This window comes from Emys orbicularis, chromosome 8 (assembly GCF_028017835.1).
Source record: "Emys orbicularis isolate rEmyOrb1 chromosome 8, rEmyOrb1.hap1, whole genome shotgun sequence".
In the NCBI taxonomy this organism is placed as follows: Eukaryota; Metazoa; Chordata; order Testudines; family Emydidae; genus Emys; species Emys orbicularis.
Window position 1 is genome coordinate 11,079,311 of NC_088690.1, and position 19,487 is coordinate 11,098,797.

Sequence of the window (19,487 nt, forward strand, 5' to 3'; positions counted from 1 at the left end):
GCTAGCTTGCATGCAAGCCATGGAGTTACGTCAGTGATGCTACCAAGGAATTATCAGAAACAAGCCCACACCCCCACATCCTTTTTTTTTTTTTTTTTTTTTTTTTAAAAGAGTCACAGACTTACATTTTTATAACCCCTTTTATCCCAAAGAATCCAAAGTGCTTTACAAACTCAAGACCACACCACAAGAGTCACTTACCTCCACCAGTGAAATGCAAAAAACACAACAGCACAGAGCAACCCTATATAACTGTTTAGATTGGAGTGTTGAATATCTTATCCAGTTGCCCAGATGTCTAATTTACAATGCAAGAGCTTTGTGGCCAGAGTCTTGTTTGATGTTTACAATATCATACACACCAATAGCACTGAGCCTTATTTGACGGTTTTCATAAGATATTGCTTATGCTTATTCCAACCCTGCTACATATACCTGACACAAGTGCTAGTAATGCAGGTAATTGTTACTACAGCACTTTCGTCCATGATTACTCCCTAAAAAATGGCATGTTTCTTTAGGGGTCTCTGTCTCAGCCTAAAATAAATATTATTTACCTATATTGAAAGGTCTTCAATTGCTGGTCTGAGCTCTTTGCTCTTCCAACCCATGAGTAGATGCGCTTGCACTGCTGTCTTGTGTTCATGATTTCTGCGGCGAGATTTTAAAAAGTATCAAATTAATTTTGCTGGTGAATGCAAGTAGTGTTGTCTAGTGACCAAAGCAACAGACTGGAGTCAGTATTCCTGGATTCTTAATTCCTAGCTCTGCCATTGATTCACTGATGAGGGCTTGTCTACATTACTGGCTGGATCAACGGGCAGCGATCGATCCAGCGGGGGTCGATTTATTGCGTCTAATCTAGATGCGATAAATCTACCGCCAAGCATTCTCCCGTCGACTCCGGTACTCCACCAGGGTGAGAGGCGCAGGCGGAGTCGACGGGAGAGCGTCAGCTGTCAACTTACCACAGTGAAGACACCACGGTAAGTAGATCTAAGTACGTCGACTTCAGCTACGTTAGTCACATAGCTGAAGTTGCGCAACTTAGATCGATCCCCCCCAAGTGTAGACCAGGCCTGAGTTATCTTGGGCAAATCACTGGACCTCTCTGTGCCTAAGTTTCTCCAGCTGTCAAATGAAATTATTACACATTTCAGAGGTGTTAAGAGAATTAGAAAAAATATTTGAACTGGGTGGCTAAAATTAAGCACCTAGATAAAGAGGTCTGGTTTTAAAAAGTGCTGAGCTTCCATTGATTTCCATGGGACAGAGTGCTTAGCACCTTTGCAAAAAAAATCAAGCCTCTTATTAGGGTGCCTAACTTTAGGCCCTAAGTTTAAACATTTTGTCCTTAACATTTTATAAAGCACTCTGAGCACCCAAGTGAAAGGCATTTTGAAAGTGCCATTTATTTATTTTACAGCCCAGTATTTTATGTAGTAGAGCTCAATACCCATGTGGTAAAATTGTAGAACCACGTGATAACTGCACCTGAGAGTGCCCAACTTGCACTCTGCCCACTAACGCATCTCCACCAGGACTACTTCTAACATTCAAAACCTCTGAGCCACTCAAACAAATCCTAATGTGTGATTTCTCCTCTCTTATTATACTGGTTCAAGATTCAGAACCAGTAATAGTCATTTCTGTACCCAACAGTAGAACACAAAGTGGGAAAAACTCTCCTTTCCCCGCACCAGCAATGCTCTACTGAAAACTCGCAGCCTCTCTGGTACTGGAAAGAGAAAGGATGCAGAGATTTTTAATAGCAGACTGTCCTTGGACCCTGCACTGTGGCCTCCATTTTTCATATCAGCACCTGGCTAACAATGATCTGATAAATATGAAGCATCCTTGTAGCTGCTGGAAATGAGATATATGTGTTTGTCTTTTCACCCCTCTCCAAAGTCACTGCCAGGATTGAAGGTCCTTCTTCTGTCTTTCACCAAGATCCTCCTGACTGTTGCAGGCAGGCAGTGAGATAAGGTCCATCTAGTCCTCCTGAACTCCATTTTCTATATCTTCCTCCCCCACAAATAACTCCGATGCCTGCTTCTGCTGATGGCTCAGCTTTTTCCCAAGAGCAGTAGAAAAACCACATGATTATTTATGGACTTGCTGCTGCCCAATTAGTCCTTGATAGCAGCAAAGAGGACAAACATAAATCTAGTCAATTTCAAAAGAGTTTAAAATAGTTTAAGGTACAGTATTACCATGGCCTGAGAAGCATCACAATTTATGCTTTTTACAACCACATTAGACTGTAAGCGCTTCCTGTCTGGGACCTGTCTCCCTATATTTGTACAGCATCACAAATATAGGACAATGGGCCCATTTTAAATGTTTTTTTTCCGTCACTGTGTCAAAGACCCACACAAACACCAGAGGAAAATGAAATTTATACAAAAAGAGCTGCCAGGCCAGAAGGGCCCATCTGATTATCTCGTGGCCACTGAACCGCACACATTTACCCATGTATTGAATCCAATAACCAGGATTAAACTACAGTATTACAACCCTCAGAAGACCAAACTATTGTGTGCCACATGCAAAGAACAGGAGAGACTGAGGTGCACCCGTGCCCAAGACTCCTGCAATGGCAAAGAACTGATTTGCTGAGATATACCCAGAGCCCTGAAAAGAATATTTTTTTTCTCTAGTCTGTTACAAACAACACTTAAGATTACTGTAACTATAGAAGATAAAACATTTTCAGACTCATCCCTTCAAACTGCAGAAATTGATGGTGTGGGTCCACCAACCACCAGAAATTGATATATGTAAAGTCTTCTGTTCAAGAAAGGCTGTTTTTGGTCCAGATCCCACAATTTGCTGCACCCATGCAGACTAAAGTAACAGTAAAATCTTTTCAAACACAAGAAGATTTTTAAAGTCGTTTTTTTTCGGAAATACACTATTCACAGAACCCTTACAGCATGGTGCACTTAAAGATTTTATCTACACCCAAGGTCTGTAATCCATAACCATCACCCCCAGGTTATTTAGGGTATAGCTACACTATAAGTGCTGCTGCAGCTACACCACTGTAGCGTAGAAACTTACTACAGCAACGGAAGGGTTTTCTTCCTGTAGTTGTAATAAATCCACCATCCTGAGAGACAGTGGCTAGGTTCTTCAGTCAACATACTGGTGTTTTCAGTGGGGGTTAGGTCAACCTAATTACTTTGCATAGGGTCACAGGCGTGCGCAGCCCATTTCATTAGGGTGTGCACCCAGGGAGCTCCGCCCTAGCCCTGCCCCCACCCACTCCCTCCTACTTCCTGCCCCCTGACTTCCCCCCTCAGAACCCCCAACCCCCCCTGCTCCTTGTCCCCTGACTACCCCCTCCTGGGACCCCTGCCCCTAACTGCCCCCCAGGACCCCACCCCCATCTAAGCCTCCCTGCTCCTTGTCCCCTGACTGCCCCCCTAGGACCTTACCCCCTACCTGTCCCCTGACTGCCCCGACCCTTATCCACACCCCCGCCCCCAGACAGACCCCTGGGACTCCCACGCCTATCCAACCGCTCCCCACCCCCTGACAGGACCCCCAGAACTCCCAACCCATACAACCCCCCCTGCTCCCTGCCTCCCCCAACCCCTCTCCACACCCCTGCCTCCTGACAGCCCCCCCCAGAACTCCTGACTCATCCAACCCCCCCCCAGCTCCTTGTCCCCTGACCACCCCCTCCAGAGACCCCCCCCCACTCTAACTGCCCCCCCCAGGACCCTCCTTGCTCCCTGTCCCCGACTGCCCTGACCCCTATCCACCCCTCGCCCCCTGACAGACCCTGGGACTCCCATGTCCCATCCAACCCCTCCTGCTCCCTGACTGCCCCCTCCAGAGACCCCCCACCCCAACCACCCCCCCGGGATCCCACCCCCTATCCAACCCACCCTGTTCCCTGTCCCCTTACTGCCCCCACCCCTTATCCAACCCCCCTGGCCCTGGACCCCTTACCATGAGATGAGGCTCCTAGCCTCCCCACGGAGCCAAACACTGCACCGCGGGAGTGCACAACCCCGGCCCCCAGAGCACTGCGTGCGCGGCAGCATGGCTCCAGGGGAGGGGGGAGTGTGTCTGCCTCCCCGCGGAGCCCCGGCCCCCAGAGCACTGCACGCGTGGCGGCATGGCTCCAGGAGAGGGGGGACCGTGCCTGCCTCCCTGCGGAGCCAAACACTGCCCCGCAGGAGCGCGCAGCCCCGGCCCCCGGAGCGTTGCACGCGTGGTGGCATGGATCCAGGGAGAGGGGGGCCATTTGCCCACCCCTGCATTAGGGTGTACCTGGGCACACCCGGCACACCCCGTGCGCACGCCTATGCATAGGGTGTGAAATTTTTCACAGCCCTGAATGAGGTAGCTAGGTCAACCTAAGATTTTGAGATGTCAGATTTATGCAAGACATGAAAAAACACCAGAAAAGGTTCCAGCCTAGGTTAGACTTGAGGCTTCTCTACATGAAAATTTAGGCCTTGTCTACACTTAAAATTTATATCTATATAGCTACGTCTCTCGGAGGCATGAAAAATTCACACCCCAGTGTTGTAGCTATGCCGACCTATCCCCCAGCGTAGCAGCTAGATCACGAAAGAACGCTTCTATCAACTAGCTACCACCATTTGGGGAGGTGGACTACTTACAGCGATGGAAAAAACCCTTCCATCACTGCAGGGAGTCTCAATTCTATGGCGTTATAGGGCATTACAAGGCTTAAATTCAGGTGTGTGGGACAGGGGTCTCGGGGCTTTAGCGGGGGGGGAGGGGAGAGGAGGGAGGAGTTCTGGTAAATATTTTCAAACCCATGGCAGAAGCCCAGATGCGCCCCCCTATTCCCGCTCCCAGCGAGGCTAAATCCATAAGATCCCAGCCCCTGGAGCCCCAAATGTGGGCAGGGGTGTGCGGGGCTCCAGGAAATAATCTCAGAGAATTTAAACCCTGGCATAGTAAATGTACCATTGTAGTGCCCATAGTATCTATGCTGGAGTGAGGGGAGAGATCAGCTACCACTTCACCACCAATAATTTTGGAAAGCTGTCAATTGAATCGATATGGCCTTAGTTTGCAGCAAACTGGGGTGCAAATCTAGCCAACCATGCCCTAAGTGTCCACATGGAGATCAGTTCCTTAATGCACTTTGATCTGCCCTGCCTTGAAACTGGAGTAGATTAAAGTGCACTTGGGAACTTTTGCTGCACGGTCCACATGGACACGTAGGGCACAGCAGGTTAGAGTTACACCCCAGCTGGCTGTAAACTAAACGCTTGCCTAGACAAGGGTTGGTCCTCACTGGAAAATTAATCCAGATTAAGGGTGGGCGTGAATTTAAAGCACCGTAATTCTAGAGTAACGCTACGTGTAGACAAGGCCAAAGTCACAATTGCTGTCTACTAAGCCAAGGCACCAAGGAGGTGGCAGACATGGGTGGGTCATTGCCCCCATCACTGAGCCCCCCAGGCAGAGGCTCCATGGGGACCCTACAGCTGAGAGAAACAAAGGGAGGGAGGAAGCAGAAGCAGCGCTCCACGGGGCTTCTACCTACCAACCGCCACCGCGGAGAGAGGTCAATAAGCCGGGCCTGCTCTGGCCGCTCCCAGAGCTCTCCCCCAAGCCTTCCCGCAACGGCGCCCCCGCTCCTCACCTGCTCAGCCCCAGGCCGGCGCGGTGGCTCGTGACGACCGAGGCGCAGGCTCCGAGCGACAGGCTAGAATTTCGCGCCAAAGCCAGCTGCAAGCTCCGCCCACCCCGCGCGCGGGGAGACCACGCTGCCGCCATCTTGGCTCCGGGCGCAATGAAGCCCCTCGCGGGCGGGTTGCCCGAAGCTAAGATGGCAGCCGGCGAGCGGCGACAAGACAAACTCCTCCCCGCCGCTAGACAGACCCGGAAGTGAAGCGAGGAATCTGGGCGGAAGCGGAGCCGTTCTCCCCGGAAGCGGAAGAACTTGAGCGCTCCGGTGTTCAAGTCCGGTCGTTCCTTCTTCCTCCCTCTAGCTCCAGCCATGGCGAACCGGACGGTGAAGGATGCGCACAGCATCCACGGCACCAACCCGCAGTACCTGGTGGAGAAGATCATCCGCACCCGCATCTATGAGTCCAAGTACTGGAAGGAGGAGTGTTTCGGCCTCACGGGTAGGGGCCGGCCGGGGGGCTGGAGGGTCGGGGGGAGGAAGCTGGGCTGGAAGGGCCGGGGTAGAGGCGGCGCCCCAGCCTGCCCGGTGCTGGGGTTTTAGGGGCTGAGGGGAGGCTGGTGGGCCCCGTCCGCATCCCCGAGGCCCAAGCACTGGAGGGGGCTCTTGCGCGGTGTCGGCATGTTGGGCCCCTGATGTGGGCGCAGGCGGTGACCAGGCTGGCAGAATAATTCCTGGCGCTTAACAGCAACTGAGTCCTCTCACCTCCCTCTGCTGTGGTGAGGACCCAGAGGCCTGTTTCTCCCCCGGGCAGCGTGAGTCCCCCAAATCCTTCACCTATGCCGGGGTAGGCGACCTATGGCACGCGTGCCGAAGGCGGCACGCGAGCTGATTTTCAGTGGCAGTCACACTGTCCTGGCCACCGGTCCGGGGGGGCTCTGCATTTTAATTTAATTTTAAATTAAGCTTTTTAAACATTTTAAAAACCTTATTTACTTTACATACAACAATAGTTTAGTATCAGAGGGGTAGCCGTGTTAGTCTGGATCTGTAAAAAGCGACAAAGAGTCCTGTGGCACCTTATAGACTAACAGACATTTTGGAGCATAAGCTTTCGTGGGTGAATACCCATTTAGTCAGATGCATGTCGTGAGTGTTCACCCACAAAAGCTTATGCTCCAAAACATCTGTTAGTCTATAACAGGGGTCGGCAACCTTTCAGAAGTGGGGTGCCGAATCTTCATTTATTCACTCTAATTTAAGGTTTCGCGTGCCAGTAATACATTTTAACATTTTTAGAAGGTCTCTTTCTATGTCTATAATATATAACTAAACTATTATTATATGTAAAGTAAATAAGGTTTTTAAAATGTTCAAGAACCTTCATTTAAAATTAAATTAAAATGCAGAGCCCCCCAGACTGGTGGCCAGAACCCGGGTAGTGTGAGTGCCACTGAAAATCAGCTTGTGTGCCGCCTTCGGCACGCGTGCCATAGGTTGCCTACCCCTGGTCGATAAGGTGCCACAGGACTCTTTGTAGCTTTTAACAATAGTTTAGTTATATATTATAGACTTATAGAAAGAGACCTTCTAAAAATGTTAAAATGTATTACTGGCACGTGAAACCTTTAAATTAGAGTGAATAAATGAAGACTCGGCACACCACTTCTGAAAGGTTGCCGACCCCTGACCTATGCTCTACCTCGAGCCCCACTAGCGCCACAGATGTGGTGAGCTGACAATGTGCTTAGCTCTAGTTTAAAGCCTATAAGCTTTTGATGGTTCAGCTGTTTCCTTTCGTAACCCCCTGCTCTAGCTGAACTGGTGGTGGATAAAGCCATGGAACTGAGATATGTTGGTGGCGTTTATGGTGGAAACATCAAGCCTACACCATTCCTCTGCTTGACCCTGAAAATGCTGCAGATCCAGCCTGAAAAGGACATCATTGTTGAGTTTATAAAGAATGAGGATTTCAAGTAAGCAAATGTGGTTTTTCCTTTAGCTGTCATATCAGAGACACAGAAACTCAAAGCAAACAGAAACTCAAAGCATGCACTGTTCATTGTAGAGTCCTCTTGACAAATCATGAATTTCTCCATGCCTGCTCTCAAAAAATGTGCTCCACACCATGCAAGTTTCCCTGTCACAACTACTCATCTCAGTGTCACATCCTTTCTACCATTACACCCACTTGTGTTTAAGGTGATTATATTCACCTGATTCCTCTAGAATAGTGATATTCAGACCTCAGTGTTTCAGGAACCAAATTAGTGATCAGCATTACCCAAAAGAGCCACAGTAGTGTGAATTCATTGTTTTATTTACTACAGTATATATAGTCATATTTAAACAGTATGACAGGAAATATTTAATGTATATATTCTCACAGTAAAATGACTGATCCAAGTATTATTATTTTATCAACTAGAATTGGTTAATATAGTAAAAACATCCTGATTGATTAATAATTAAATCAGTGTTTTAATATCATGTGCTGCAAAGAGCCACAGGAGACACATTGAAGACTCAGTCTGAGTAACACTGGTTTAGCATTTTCTTCAGCTGTGAGACTGATAATGCAGTCCCTGCATGTGCAAAATCCACATAGGGGCTTGCAGGATTGGATACTAAATGAGAAAAATTGAGCAGTCTCCCATATTGTGTTTATTGTACTAAATCAGTCTTCCTCTGAGAAAGCCTTAGTTTTAAATTATTTATCTGTGCAGAATGATCAGATTTGTAAACTACTGTGTGACATTTTGTGTTCCAGATATGTCAGAATGCTTGGAGCATTGTATATGAGATTGACGGGCACTGCCATTGACTGCTACAAGTACCTTGAACCACTGTACAATGACTACCGAAAAATAAAAAGTCAAAACAGAAATGGGGGTATGTAACCAGCATAGACTGCCTTTTATCAGGAATCTAGAAGTCTGCAATGCTAACTGTATACTTTATCAACATAGGCTAAAGTATGTGGGGGAAGAGTATCTATTTGCTATATTGCTTTTGTATTTATTCACTGATCACTGCTGTTCATTCACTGATCCTGGACCTGCTACATTGCCTAGGCAGTATTAAATCAGCTGCCTTGATTCTATGTACCTATCTTCAACTTGTTTGTTTGCAACAGTGGAATTGATTTTCAGTAGACAAAGGAAGAGAGAGGTATGATCGGAGCACAGCATTGGACCTCAGGAACTTTTGAATTTTAGCTCTGTCATGATCTCCTCATCTGTAAAATAGTTTTAATAATCTTCCCAGCACCTGGGACTTTGAGGATTAGTTTTATACAGCACTTTGCATGGAATGACTCACAAGTGTTAAATATTAGTAACTAGGGTAAAGGTGACTGCTCTAAATACTAATTATTTTTCTTCCAGAATTTGAGCTGATGCATGTGGATGAGTTTATTGATGAACTTCTTCACAGTGAACGTGTATGTGATATCATTTTGCCTCGATTGCAGGTATGTAGGCTGCTAATCAATGCCTTGTTAATGATAGCACATTAGGAGCTTTCTAAATTACCAGCTTAAGGGCTTGTCAAGTGCAAAGTCAGTCTGATTTTGATGTACTGTATGTTCATATTTGGATTTTATAAGGTGAAAAGTTGGTGTTTCTCTTAGAAACGTTATGTTCTGGAAGAAGCTGAACAATTGGAGACTCGAGTTAGTGCTTTAGAAGAAGATATGGATGATGTAGAGTCCAGTGAGGAGGAGGAGGAGGAAGATGAGAAGGTTTGTGAATTATCCCACAGTTTGTATTATTTTAAAGAGAGATTTACTTTTGATGCTGAAATCTTATGCAGTAAAGTGCTCAGATGATTCTAACTGATGTGGGGAAGCCTGACCTTTACCTGTAGCCCTCACATGAGTGGAGAAGAAATCTTCATGTACTATGCCAATGGAAATTTTCTTGGTCATATAATAGCAGCAAAATACTCTGTTCTTCAGGATTATTCTTTGCTGAACTCTACTAACTTGAATCTACTCTTTCCTATTTAAATGGATTCCTATTAAAAAATTATCAGCTTATGATGATGATGATCAGATTTTTTTAGTTTGTCCATTTTTATATGTTTTTTTGGAGGGTAAGGGAGAAGCAAAAGATGGGTTACATTGAAATTAAGAATAACAGGAGTACTTGTGGCACCTTAGAGACTAACAAATTTATTAGAGCATAAGCTTTCGTGGGCTACAACCCACTTCTTCGGATGCATATAGAGTGAAACATATATTGAGGAGATATATATACACACATACAGAGAGCATGAACAGGTGGGAGTTGTCTTACCAAGTCTGAGAGGCCAATTAAGTAAGAGAGGAGAAAAAGAAAAAAAGAAAAAAAAAAAAACTTTTGAAGTGATAATCAAGATAGCCCAGTACAGACAGTTTGATAAGAAGCAAGTGTGAGAATACTTACAAGGGGAGATAGATTCAATGTTTGTAATGGCTCAGCCATTCCCAATCCCTATTTAGCCCTGAGTTGATTGTGTCTAGTTTGCATATCAATTCCAGCTCAGCAGTCTCTCGTTGGAGTCTGTTTTTGAAGTTTTTCTGTTTTAAGATAGCCACCCGCAGGTCTGTCAAAGAATGGCCAGACAGGTTAAAGTGTTCTCCCACTGGTTTTTGAGTATTATGGTTCCTGATGTCAGATTTGTGTCCATTAATTCTTTTGCGTAGAGACTGTCCGGTTTGGCCAATGTACATGGCAGAGGGGCATTGCTGGCACATGATGGCATATATCACATTGGTAGATGTGCAGGTGAAGGAGCCCCTGATGGTATAGCTGATGTGATTAGGCCCTATGATGGTGTCACTTGAATAGATATGTGGACAGAGTTGGCATCGGGCTTTGTTACAAGGATAGGTTCCTGGGTCAGTGTTTTTGTTCAGTGATGTGTGGTTGCTGGTGAGTATTTGCTTTAGGTTGGGGGGTTGTCTGTAAGCGAGGACAGGTCTGTCTCCCAAGATCTGTGAGAGTAAAGGATCATCTTTCAGGATAGGTTGTAGATCTCTGATGATGCGCTGGAGAGGTTTTAGTTGGGGGCTGAAGGTGACAGCTAGTGGTGTTCTGTTATTTTCTTTGTTGGCCCTGTCTTGTAGGAGGTGACTTCTGGGTACTCGTCTGGCTCTGTCAATCTGTTTTTTCACTTCAGCAGGTGGGTATTGTAGTTTTAAGAATGCTTGATAGAGATCTTGTAGGTGCTTGTCTCTATCTGAGGGATTGGAGCAAATGCGGTTATATCTTAGAGCTTGGCTGTAGACAATGGATCGTGTGGTGTGTCCTGGATGGAAGCTGGAGGCATGTAGGTAAGTGTAGCGGTCAGTAGGTTTCCGGTACAGGGTGGTATTTATGTGACCATCGCTTATTAGCACAGTAGTGTCCAGGAAATGGACCGCTTGTGTGGATTGATCTAGGCTGAGGTTGATGGTGGGATGGAAATTATTGAAATCATGGTGGAATTCCTCAAGGGCTTCTTTTCCATGGGTCCAGATGATGAAGATGTCATCAATGTAGCGCAAGTAGAGTAGGGGCGTTAGGGGACGAGAGCTAAGGAAGCGTTGTTCTAAGTCAGCCATAAAAATGTTGGCATACTGTGGGGCCATGCGGGTACCCATAGCAGTGCCGCTGACTTGAAGGTATATATTGTCCCCAAATGTGAAATAGTTGTGGGTGAGGACAAAGTCACAGAGTTCAGCCACCAGGTTAGCTGTGACATTATCGGGGATACTGTTCCTGATAGCTTGTAGTCCATCTGTGTGTGGAATATTGGTGTAGAGGGCTTCTACGTCCATAGTGGCCAGGACGTAAAACGGCTGAAATTGTGGATAAGCAACATCACTTGCCCCATAACCTCAGCCATGCTGAACACAACGCCATCTACAGCCTCAGAAACAACCCTGACATCATTATCAAAAAGGCTGACAAAGGAGGTGCTGTCGTCATCATGAATAAATTGGAATATGACCAAGAGGCTGCTAGACAGCTCTCTAACACCACATTCTACAGGCCATTATCCTCTGATCCCACTGAGGATTACCTAAAGAAACTACACCATCTGCTAAAAAAACTCCCTGACAAAGCACAGGAACAAATCTGTACAGACACATGCCTAGAACCCCGACCAGGGACATTCTATTTGCTACCCAAGATCCATAAACCTGGAAATCCTGGACGCCCCATCATCTCAGGCATTGGCACCCTAACATCAGGCTTGTCTGGTTATGTGGACTCTCTCCTCAGACCCTACGCTACCAGCACTCCTAGCTATCTTCGAGATACTACTGACTTCCTGAGGAAACTAGAATCCATCGGTGATCTCCCAGAAAACACCATCCTGTCCACATATCTATTCAAGTGACACCATCATAGGGCCTAATCACATCAGCTATACCATCAGGGGCTCCTTCACCTGCACATCTACCAATGTGATATATGCCATCATGTGCCAGCAATGCCCCTCTGCCATGTACATTGGCCAAACCGGACAGTCTCTACGCAAAAGAATTAATGGACACAAATCTGACATCAGGAACCATAATACTCAAAAACCAGTGGGAGAACACTTTAACCTGTCTGGCCATTCTTTGACAGACCTGCGGGTGGCTATCTTAAAACAGAAAAACTTCAAAAACAGACTCCAACGAGAGACTGCTGAGCTGGAATTGATATGCAAACTAGACACAATCAACTCAGGGCTAAATAGGGATTGGGAATGGCTGAGCCATTACAAACATTGAATCTATCTCCCCTTGTAAGTATTCTCACACTTGCTTCTTATCAAACTGTCTGTACTGGGCTATCTTGATTATCACTTCAAAAGTTTTTTTTTTTTTCTTTTTTTCTTTTTCTCCTCTCTTACTTAATTGGCCTCTCAGACTTGGTAAGACAACTCCCACCTGTTCATGCTCTCTGTATGTGTGTATATATATCTCCTCAATATATGTTTCACTCTATATGCATCCGAAGAAGTGGGTTGTAGCCCACGAAAGCTTATGCTCTAATAAATTTGTTAGTCTCTAAGGTGCCACAAGTACTCCTGTTATTTTTGAGGATACAGACTAACACGGCTGCTACTCTGAAATTGAAATTAAGGTATTTGTATACCACACAATCATCAAAGCCAGGCAGTTTCATTTTATTTAAAGTACTTTAGTTTGAGTAGAAGTTACTGATCTCTTGAATAGTTGTGTGGGCATCCCGGTTCATAACTAATATGAAGGTCAGGAGATTCTTACAAAATTGTATAATTTTGCAATGCTTTCAGCTGGAGAGGGCACCTTCCCCTGATCATCGCAGAAGAGGCTACAGAGACCTAGATAAACCCCGCAGATCTCCAGCTCTGCGATACAGGAGGAGTCGAAGCAGGTCTCCAAGAAGGTGATGTATTTAAAAGATCATCTTTTGTTATAAACACAGTTTCACCCAAAATAATATTTATCTGGTGATGTTTGCAAAGTATTAAAACTGTTAGTCAGTTGTGTGACTGCTTCACCAAAGTTCTAAAAAAATCCATCCACTCTATTGTTTCCTTTTTAATTCACAGGCGAAGCAGATCTCCAAAGAGGAGAAGGTAGGAGAGTTATTGCTTTAAAACTGCATTATAAAAATTGTTTAAAATTCAGTTATCTAACAGTCTTCTTCCTATTAGCCCCTCACCACGTCGGGAGAGACATCGCAGCAAAAGCCCAAGGCGACACCGGAGCAGGTCCAGGGAGAGGCGCCACAGATCAAGATCTAAATCTCCAGGTACTCTAGTGCTTCTTATTGGTGACTTATGGCACAGGTGTCAGCAATGCAGCTAGTGGTGGACAAATCTAGTTCCTGCTGTCAGTTACTCTATATGTTTAGCTTATAAAATGGCTAAAGTTGTATAGTTACATTTTGCAAACTGGTTTAATATGTGAGACTGCAATGTACATTTCTTTTTCAAATATCTCTACCAATAACTCAGTATTTATGAAGGAATTTTAAAGTTAACTGCCTACTGAGGACAAGTGTTCAGCTGTTCTTTGACATTCCATATAGGGCATTGACACAGACTGCGTTAATGGAAATGAGCAGAACAATCTCACATGATTATTCTCCATGATCACCACACAAAAGTAATTTACCTTTTATCTCAACAGGGCATCATCGTAGCCACCGACACAGAAGTCATTCTAAGTCACCTGAAAGGTATAGGCCAGCTGTCTTATTTCTTAAAGATGTCCGTTCATGTTGAAAGTGTCCCTGCAAACGAATACAGGGGCTTCTTTCTTTACAATGGACCTGAATTTTGAGATTTTTTTCACACCACTGGGGGGGGGGGAGGGGTACTGACTTCTGATACCACCTTTCTCCTATCATTGGTCTTTTAAAGCCAAGACGGCTTATGGGGCAGCTTTCTATATTAAGCATGGAGCGATGCATCCTCACGGCCAACACTGGAATTACTGTAATGTTGTTTGTCCTCCATAAAGCAATGTACAATTTCCATTGTCTGATTATCTTGAACACATAATGACAAGTCATTTTGTTGCTGTTTCAGATCTAAGAAAAGCCATAAGAAGAGTCGGCGAGGGAATGAATAATGGACTAAATCCACTAGGCAGTTTAGGGATTTTGAACCATAATCTGTTTGTAGATTATGGAACAGCAGGATATGTGCTGGCTGCTTTGGCAGTCAGACTTTTTAAAAATCCTCCTTCTCCCCCCTCCTTGTACAAGAAAGCTGTTTTTGTTTTTTTGTAAGTAAGGCAGAGAAACTTTTAATGTACACTATTTGTTTATCTTCCTAGTAGAAAGCATTTCTTAGTAGGGGGGATGGTTGTTGGTTTTTAAATGGCTTTCTTGAAAGCCAGTGTAAAATAGCATAAGAGCAAGATTGAGTTGTTTAAAATACTTCGTACAATTTTTTAAATTGTTATTAAATGCTCTTGTTCCTAAGCACTTGCTGTTCCCACATTACTTTGTTTGCATGCATTTACACAAATATTGCCAAATGAATTGAAAGAACGTTTCTATAAATATTTTTGTTATATTATTAATCAGCTATTTGGTAAATGTCCTTCATGAGACAAACTATCAGATGTGTAGCAATGCTACTTGTTTTTATATTACGTTTGTGGTGATAGTAAGTCTGTATGTGTTGTAAGCAAAGTAAATCAGTAACCATTTAACTCTGAATACACATTTAACAGGCAGGTGGAGTCAAAACAGCTACAGCATACAAAGTGCAGAGCTCAGAGTTGCAACCCTCAACTCTTATTTACCAAGAAATTCTAGTTATTAAAAACCTCTCAGTGCTCTAGCCTAACAAATCACATTGCTTTTTTTTTTTATCCTTAAACCATTTTTATTGTAACATGTTAAATAAATCAAGCAAACAGCTAGTACACTTCTAATACTAGCTTCCAGGTCAGGAAATTGGGCAATGGTTAGATCAAATAGGCAACTCAATCTAATGTTGTAATTGACTACAGTTATGTGCATAAACTGTTCATATCATTTGGATCAAAGTTTCGAAGAACAGTTTCAAGTGTATAGTTGTAGGAGTATACAGTCCTTTCTCCCACTGAGTTTTTAGGTAGAATAATTTGAAGCTCGTGAATAGTAACTGAAGTCTTAGTTGTCATTTATTTGGTATGCTACTGTCACATTCAGCATCACTGGGAGGAAAAGCTTCACTGCATGATCAGTCCTTTATTCTTCCTCGGTGTGTATTTTTTTTCTTTTATACTTTTTTTCCCTGTGGCAACTCCCTGTCTCTGCACTAAAATTATCAGTAATTAAGTAGCTAATGTTTATATTATGAGCCCTCTGCTTAAGAATGAACACCTAATGAAATTGAGGGTTGTGGGTGCACTCACTGGTAGAGCCATTGTTTCAGACTGTCCGTGTGCAGACTCAGGAAGAAAACACTGCATCAGTTCCTAGTGTTTACATTTGGAAGGTTTTTTCATAACCATGAAGCTTATAGCAATTAACAAAAAGCATAGACGCTGAAGCAATTGCATCAGCTATGTAGGCCACAACTGCATAAAACAGGATGGGTTGACCCCCGACCTTTGCATACTTAAGCTGTATCTTAACTGCAGTTAAGATGGGCTCTTGTTTCTAATTCTTCTCCCCTTCATACACAAAAACCTCTCAGCTGAGTTTGGTGGTGGTTTCAACTCAAGTTAGTTGGCTCAACTGGGGCTATAGGCTAATGCCTGCATGAGACTTTTGACTGTACTAGTAATCCACACATGGCAGTGAGGACACAGGTTAAACTTGTCAAGTGTTGATAAAGTATGTTTGATTAAACAGCAGAGGTCACTCAGACCAAAGCCAGGTACCTTTTGGAACAGTGAAATCCACAATAAATGAAGCAAATAAAAATCAAACTATGGCTGGTAAGAAATCAACAAATTCCATGAAAAGTTATTCTTTATGTATAACAAAGGTAGGACATGAGGAGGGAGACTATCAAAGTTACAGGAGACTGCTAGACTATCAAAATTACAAGTGCAGTCAAGGATAAGGCTCATTACAGAGGAGATAAATAATTTCTGTACATTGCAGATGACAGGGGAGAGACAAACTCTTCAGATAACAAGGTATCACCAGAGACTGAAGAATAAAGAAGTTGTACTGAAACAAGCTGATAAATTAAATAGCAACAAATCACTAGGACTGGTCACTCAAGTGCTGAATGAAGTGGCTGAGCTGCTAATAAATATGCACTCATTAAAAGCATTGAGTGGAGGGCAGTGCCTGTTCTGCTTAAAAACACTCTAGCAACTCTTACAAAATAATAAAGCTTTAGGGGTCACCTTACAGACCACTGAGCCTTATATCAGTAACAAGGGAGGTAGTTACTACTCAATGCACAACAGTGTTCAAACACAAAGTTGATGTACGAAGGACTGAAAAATGAGAATATGCCGTGTAAATCAATAGAGCATCTTCACTAGGAATGCTGGGTTCAGGTTTGGTCACTCTGTCTTAAAAACGATATAGGAGGAGTTATAACAGAAGTAAGAGTCATCATATAAGGGCCATAAAAATATTCCTCTGTGAACTGAAATTGAAAAGACGAGGACTGGTAAATCAAATGTTGTTTATTGTCTAGTTTTACAAGAATAAGGGTTTATCCAATGAAACTAAACAGCAATGCATTTTAAACTGAAAGGATTTTTTTAAACAACCAGTGCAACAAAATGTCAAAGTCTAAGAGCTTAGCAGAATTCAAAAGGGTTTTATATGATTAATGAGAATACTCATTGTTAGAGAGGATTTTTTTAAAAAGATGTTTGTTTCAGGGCATAAGCCTGTCACTAATAGAAGGAGGAGGAAACTTCCATTAAGGCCAGGTTATTCCATAATAGTCTTACAAAGATTCTGGCACCTTTTTCTGTAGCATCTGGTACTAGCCACTGTTGGAGATGAGATATTGGAATAGGTGGACGTCTGGCATGATTCAGTGGGGGCAATTTGTATGTTCCTAGCAGCATCTGTCTCATTAACTATCAGCAGGAAGAGGGGAGTGACTAAGCCCATAGCTGTTTAATACATCTGAATGAGAACTGTACTGTCAACATTTCTGTTTATCTTTAATAAGAGGTTAGCAACTAAAAAGCTGAATGAGCATGTTGTTCCAAAGCCAAGGGGGCAAGAGCTGAAACATTAGCTTAGACTACCTTAAAAACAAAAATTCAGAGGAAGGATGTGCGATATTTATCGTTTAAAAAGTATTATATGCTCTTATAAATAAACATGGCTATAAAATTTACACATTGGATCAGTTGGTTAGTGTCAGTTAATGAGGTGAGCTAGGGTTACCTAAAAGATCCCTATATAGAAAAAAGTCTATCTTCTTGGGCAAAAGACTGTGGAATAGATGGGGCTTAAAATGTACCCTGAGGTCCACAAATACAGGCTTTATTGGACTAGTGGCAAGTGAATTCCAGAGCGAGAGGCCCCTCACTGAGCATCCTGTCATTAAAATCTAGAATCTGTTAGCCCAAGCAAATCTCAAGTGTTGGCAAGAGGGAGTTTAAAGAATAGCCAGAAAGAGACTGATAGATCCAAATCAACATCTTTTGCATTGGAATCAGAAGCAAACTGGAAGCCACAGTAGACAAGTATGCAGGCAGGCTGTTCCTTGTTTGAAACCACCACCACCAGCAAATTGAGCAGCAATGTTCTGCACTAGCTGAAGCTTCCATGTTGTCTTCAGTTGCAGCCACAGTAGAACATGTGGCCATAATCGATGATGGAGGCAACAAATACATCAATAACTGTGACACGGTCACTCACCAAATGCAGATGGAAAACACTACTTTGTCTAAAAGCAGTTGGGGATCCAATAGGCTACCCTGGATTGCATCCCCTATTAACAAACAGAAGCAAGTGTCCTCTGGAGGATTCCCCATGCTTACTATGATCAACTCTGTCTTGTCCAAATTGAATTTCAGGCATTTAGCCTCCACCCAGGCCCCATTCCTAGTCAGATACAGAGATGAAGAGTTTGAGTATCATCAGTGAACTGAGCCTTTATTCTAATCGGTCCACACATCCTAATACTGAATTTGTTACAAATCCAAAGACAAACTAACAGCATACATACATAACATTAAGCCCCTCTCATGACCTATCCCTTTGCTATCACTTGTTATAGATGTGTGGACTGGTCATATTGTCTGTGACTCACTCGTGCCTTCAGTACTATATACAAAATGGTCAGGGCACCATCTCTTCATCCTCCTTTCAACTAGACTGGTGACCAACTCTAAACAGGAACAGATGACAACAGAACTTTCCCACAAAAGAGAGCTCTTTGCGCTGCAGGCTCAACTCAGAGAACAGAGATCCTGTCAAGCACTACACCACCTGCGCCAGTTGGGGCCTGGCACCACATCAGTGATACCTCATGGTCAACACACTCAAAGGGAGCTAATTTTTAAAAGAATGTCTACTACATCTGTCAATCATTTCCTTCAATTTTTTTAATAATATGAAACTATGGCTCTTTGGGAGACTGGTGAGCTCCACGTCCCAAAACTTTCTCAAGGCCAAAGGCAGAATTAGGCCTGGTCTACACTACGACTTTAATTCGGATTTAGCTGCTTTAATTCGAATTAACGCTTGACCCGTCCACACAACAAAGCCATTTAATTCGAATTAAAGAGCCCTTTAATTCGATTTCTGTACTCCTCCTCGACGAGAGGAGTAGCGTCAAAATCGGTATTGTTAATCCGAATTAAGGTTAGTGTGGCCGCAATTCGATGTTATTGGCAATTCAATGTTATTGGCTACCCACAATGCAATGCTCTGGAAATCGATGCTACTACGGTAGCTTGGACGCACACCACCGAATTAATGGTGCCTAGTGTGGCCGAATACATTCGAATTTATAAAATCGGTTTCCTAAATTCGAATTATATAAATTCGGATTAATCCCGTAGTGTAGACATACCCTTAGTGCAGTTGTTGGCCATGTAGGGAACAATAATCTCTTTGGAAGGAATTTTTTCCACTCAAAAAGAGTATCTTGTGATGAAGATTTTTCTAAATTTAATAGATTGATCCTAATCTGCTACTATAATATGGAAAAAGACATTCAGCCAATGGCATGCTAAAGACATAAGATATAAGCACAGGGACTGGACACTCAAGACTGAAAGCAATAGCACAACCAGCTTTTAACATGTTGGATAAAGTCAGACAATAGCTGACAGAGCTAGGTAAATTCAGAATGGAGTTTTAAGACTGCTACACAACAAATTGGCTATGCTATCAAATCAGCTGTTTGGGTCAGATTGTCCTAAGGAAGCCAAACTAAAGACTAAAAATTAGCAATAAGAAATCACCTCCCTCTTTGAAAG

General features: G+C 43.7%; 2 protein-coding genes across 2 annotated transcripts in view; one reads left to right on the forward strand and one right to left on the reverse strand.

Moving 5' to 3' along the window:
- ORC1 (origin recognition complex subunit 1) overlaps positions 1-5,775 on the reverse strand; it is a 31,065-nt gene extending 25,290 nt beyond the window's left edge. Inside the window, exon 1 of the mRNA XM_065409794.1 lies at positions 5,642-5,775. Within this exon, the coding sequence (XP_065265866.1) occupies positions 5,642-5,775 (134 nt within the window). The remainder of the gene's footprint in view (positions 1-5,641) is intronic.
- A 134-nt stretch (positions 5,776-5,909) lies between these two features.
- On the forward strand, positions 5,910-14,565 carry PRPF38A (pre-mRNA processing factor 38A). The gene is made up of 10 exons (XM_065409109.1): positions 5,910-6,128; positions 7,443-7,602; positions 8,397-8,518; positions 9,013-9,098; positions 9,258-9,368; positions 12,902-13,014; positions 13,181-13,207; positions 13,286-13,383; positions 13,764-13,812; positions 14,165-14,565. The coding sequence occupies exons 1-10, from the start codon at positions 5,999-6,001 to the stop codon at positions 14,205-14,207; spliced, it is 939 nt and encodes a 312-aa protein (XP_065265181.1). The 5' UTR covers positions 5,910-5,998; the 3' UTR covers positions 14,208-14,565.
- The last annotated feature ends 4,922 nt before the right edge of the window (positions 14,566-19,487 follow it).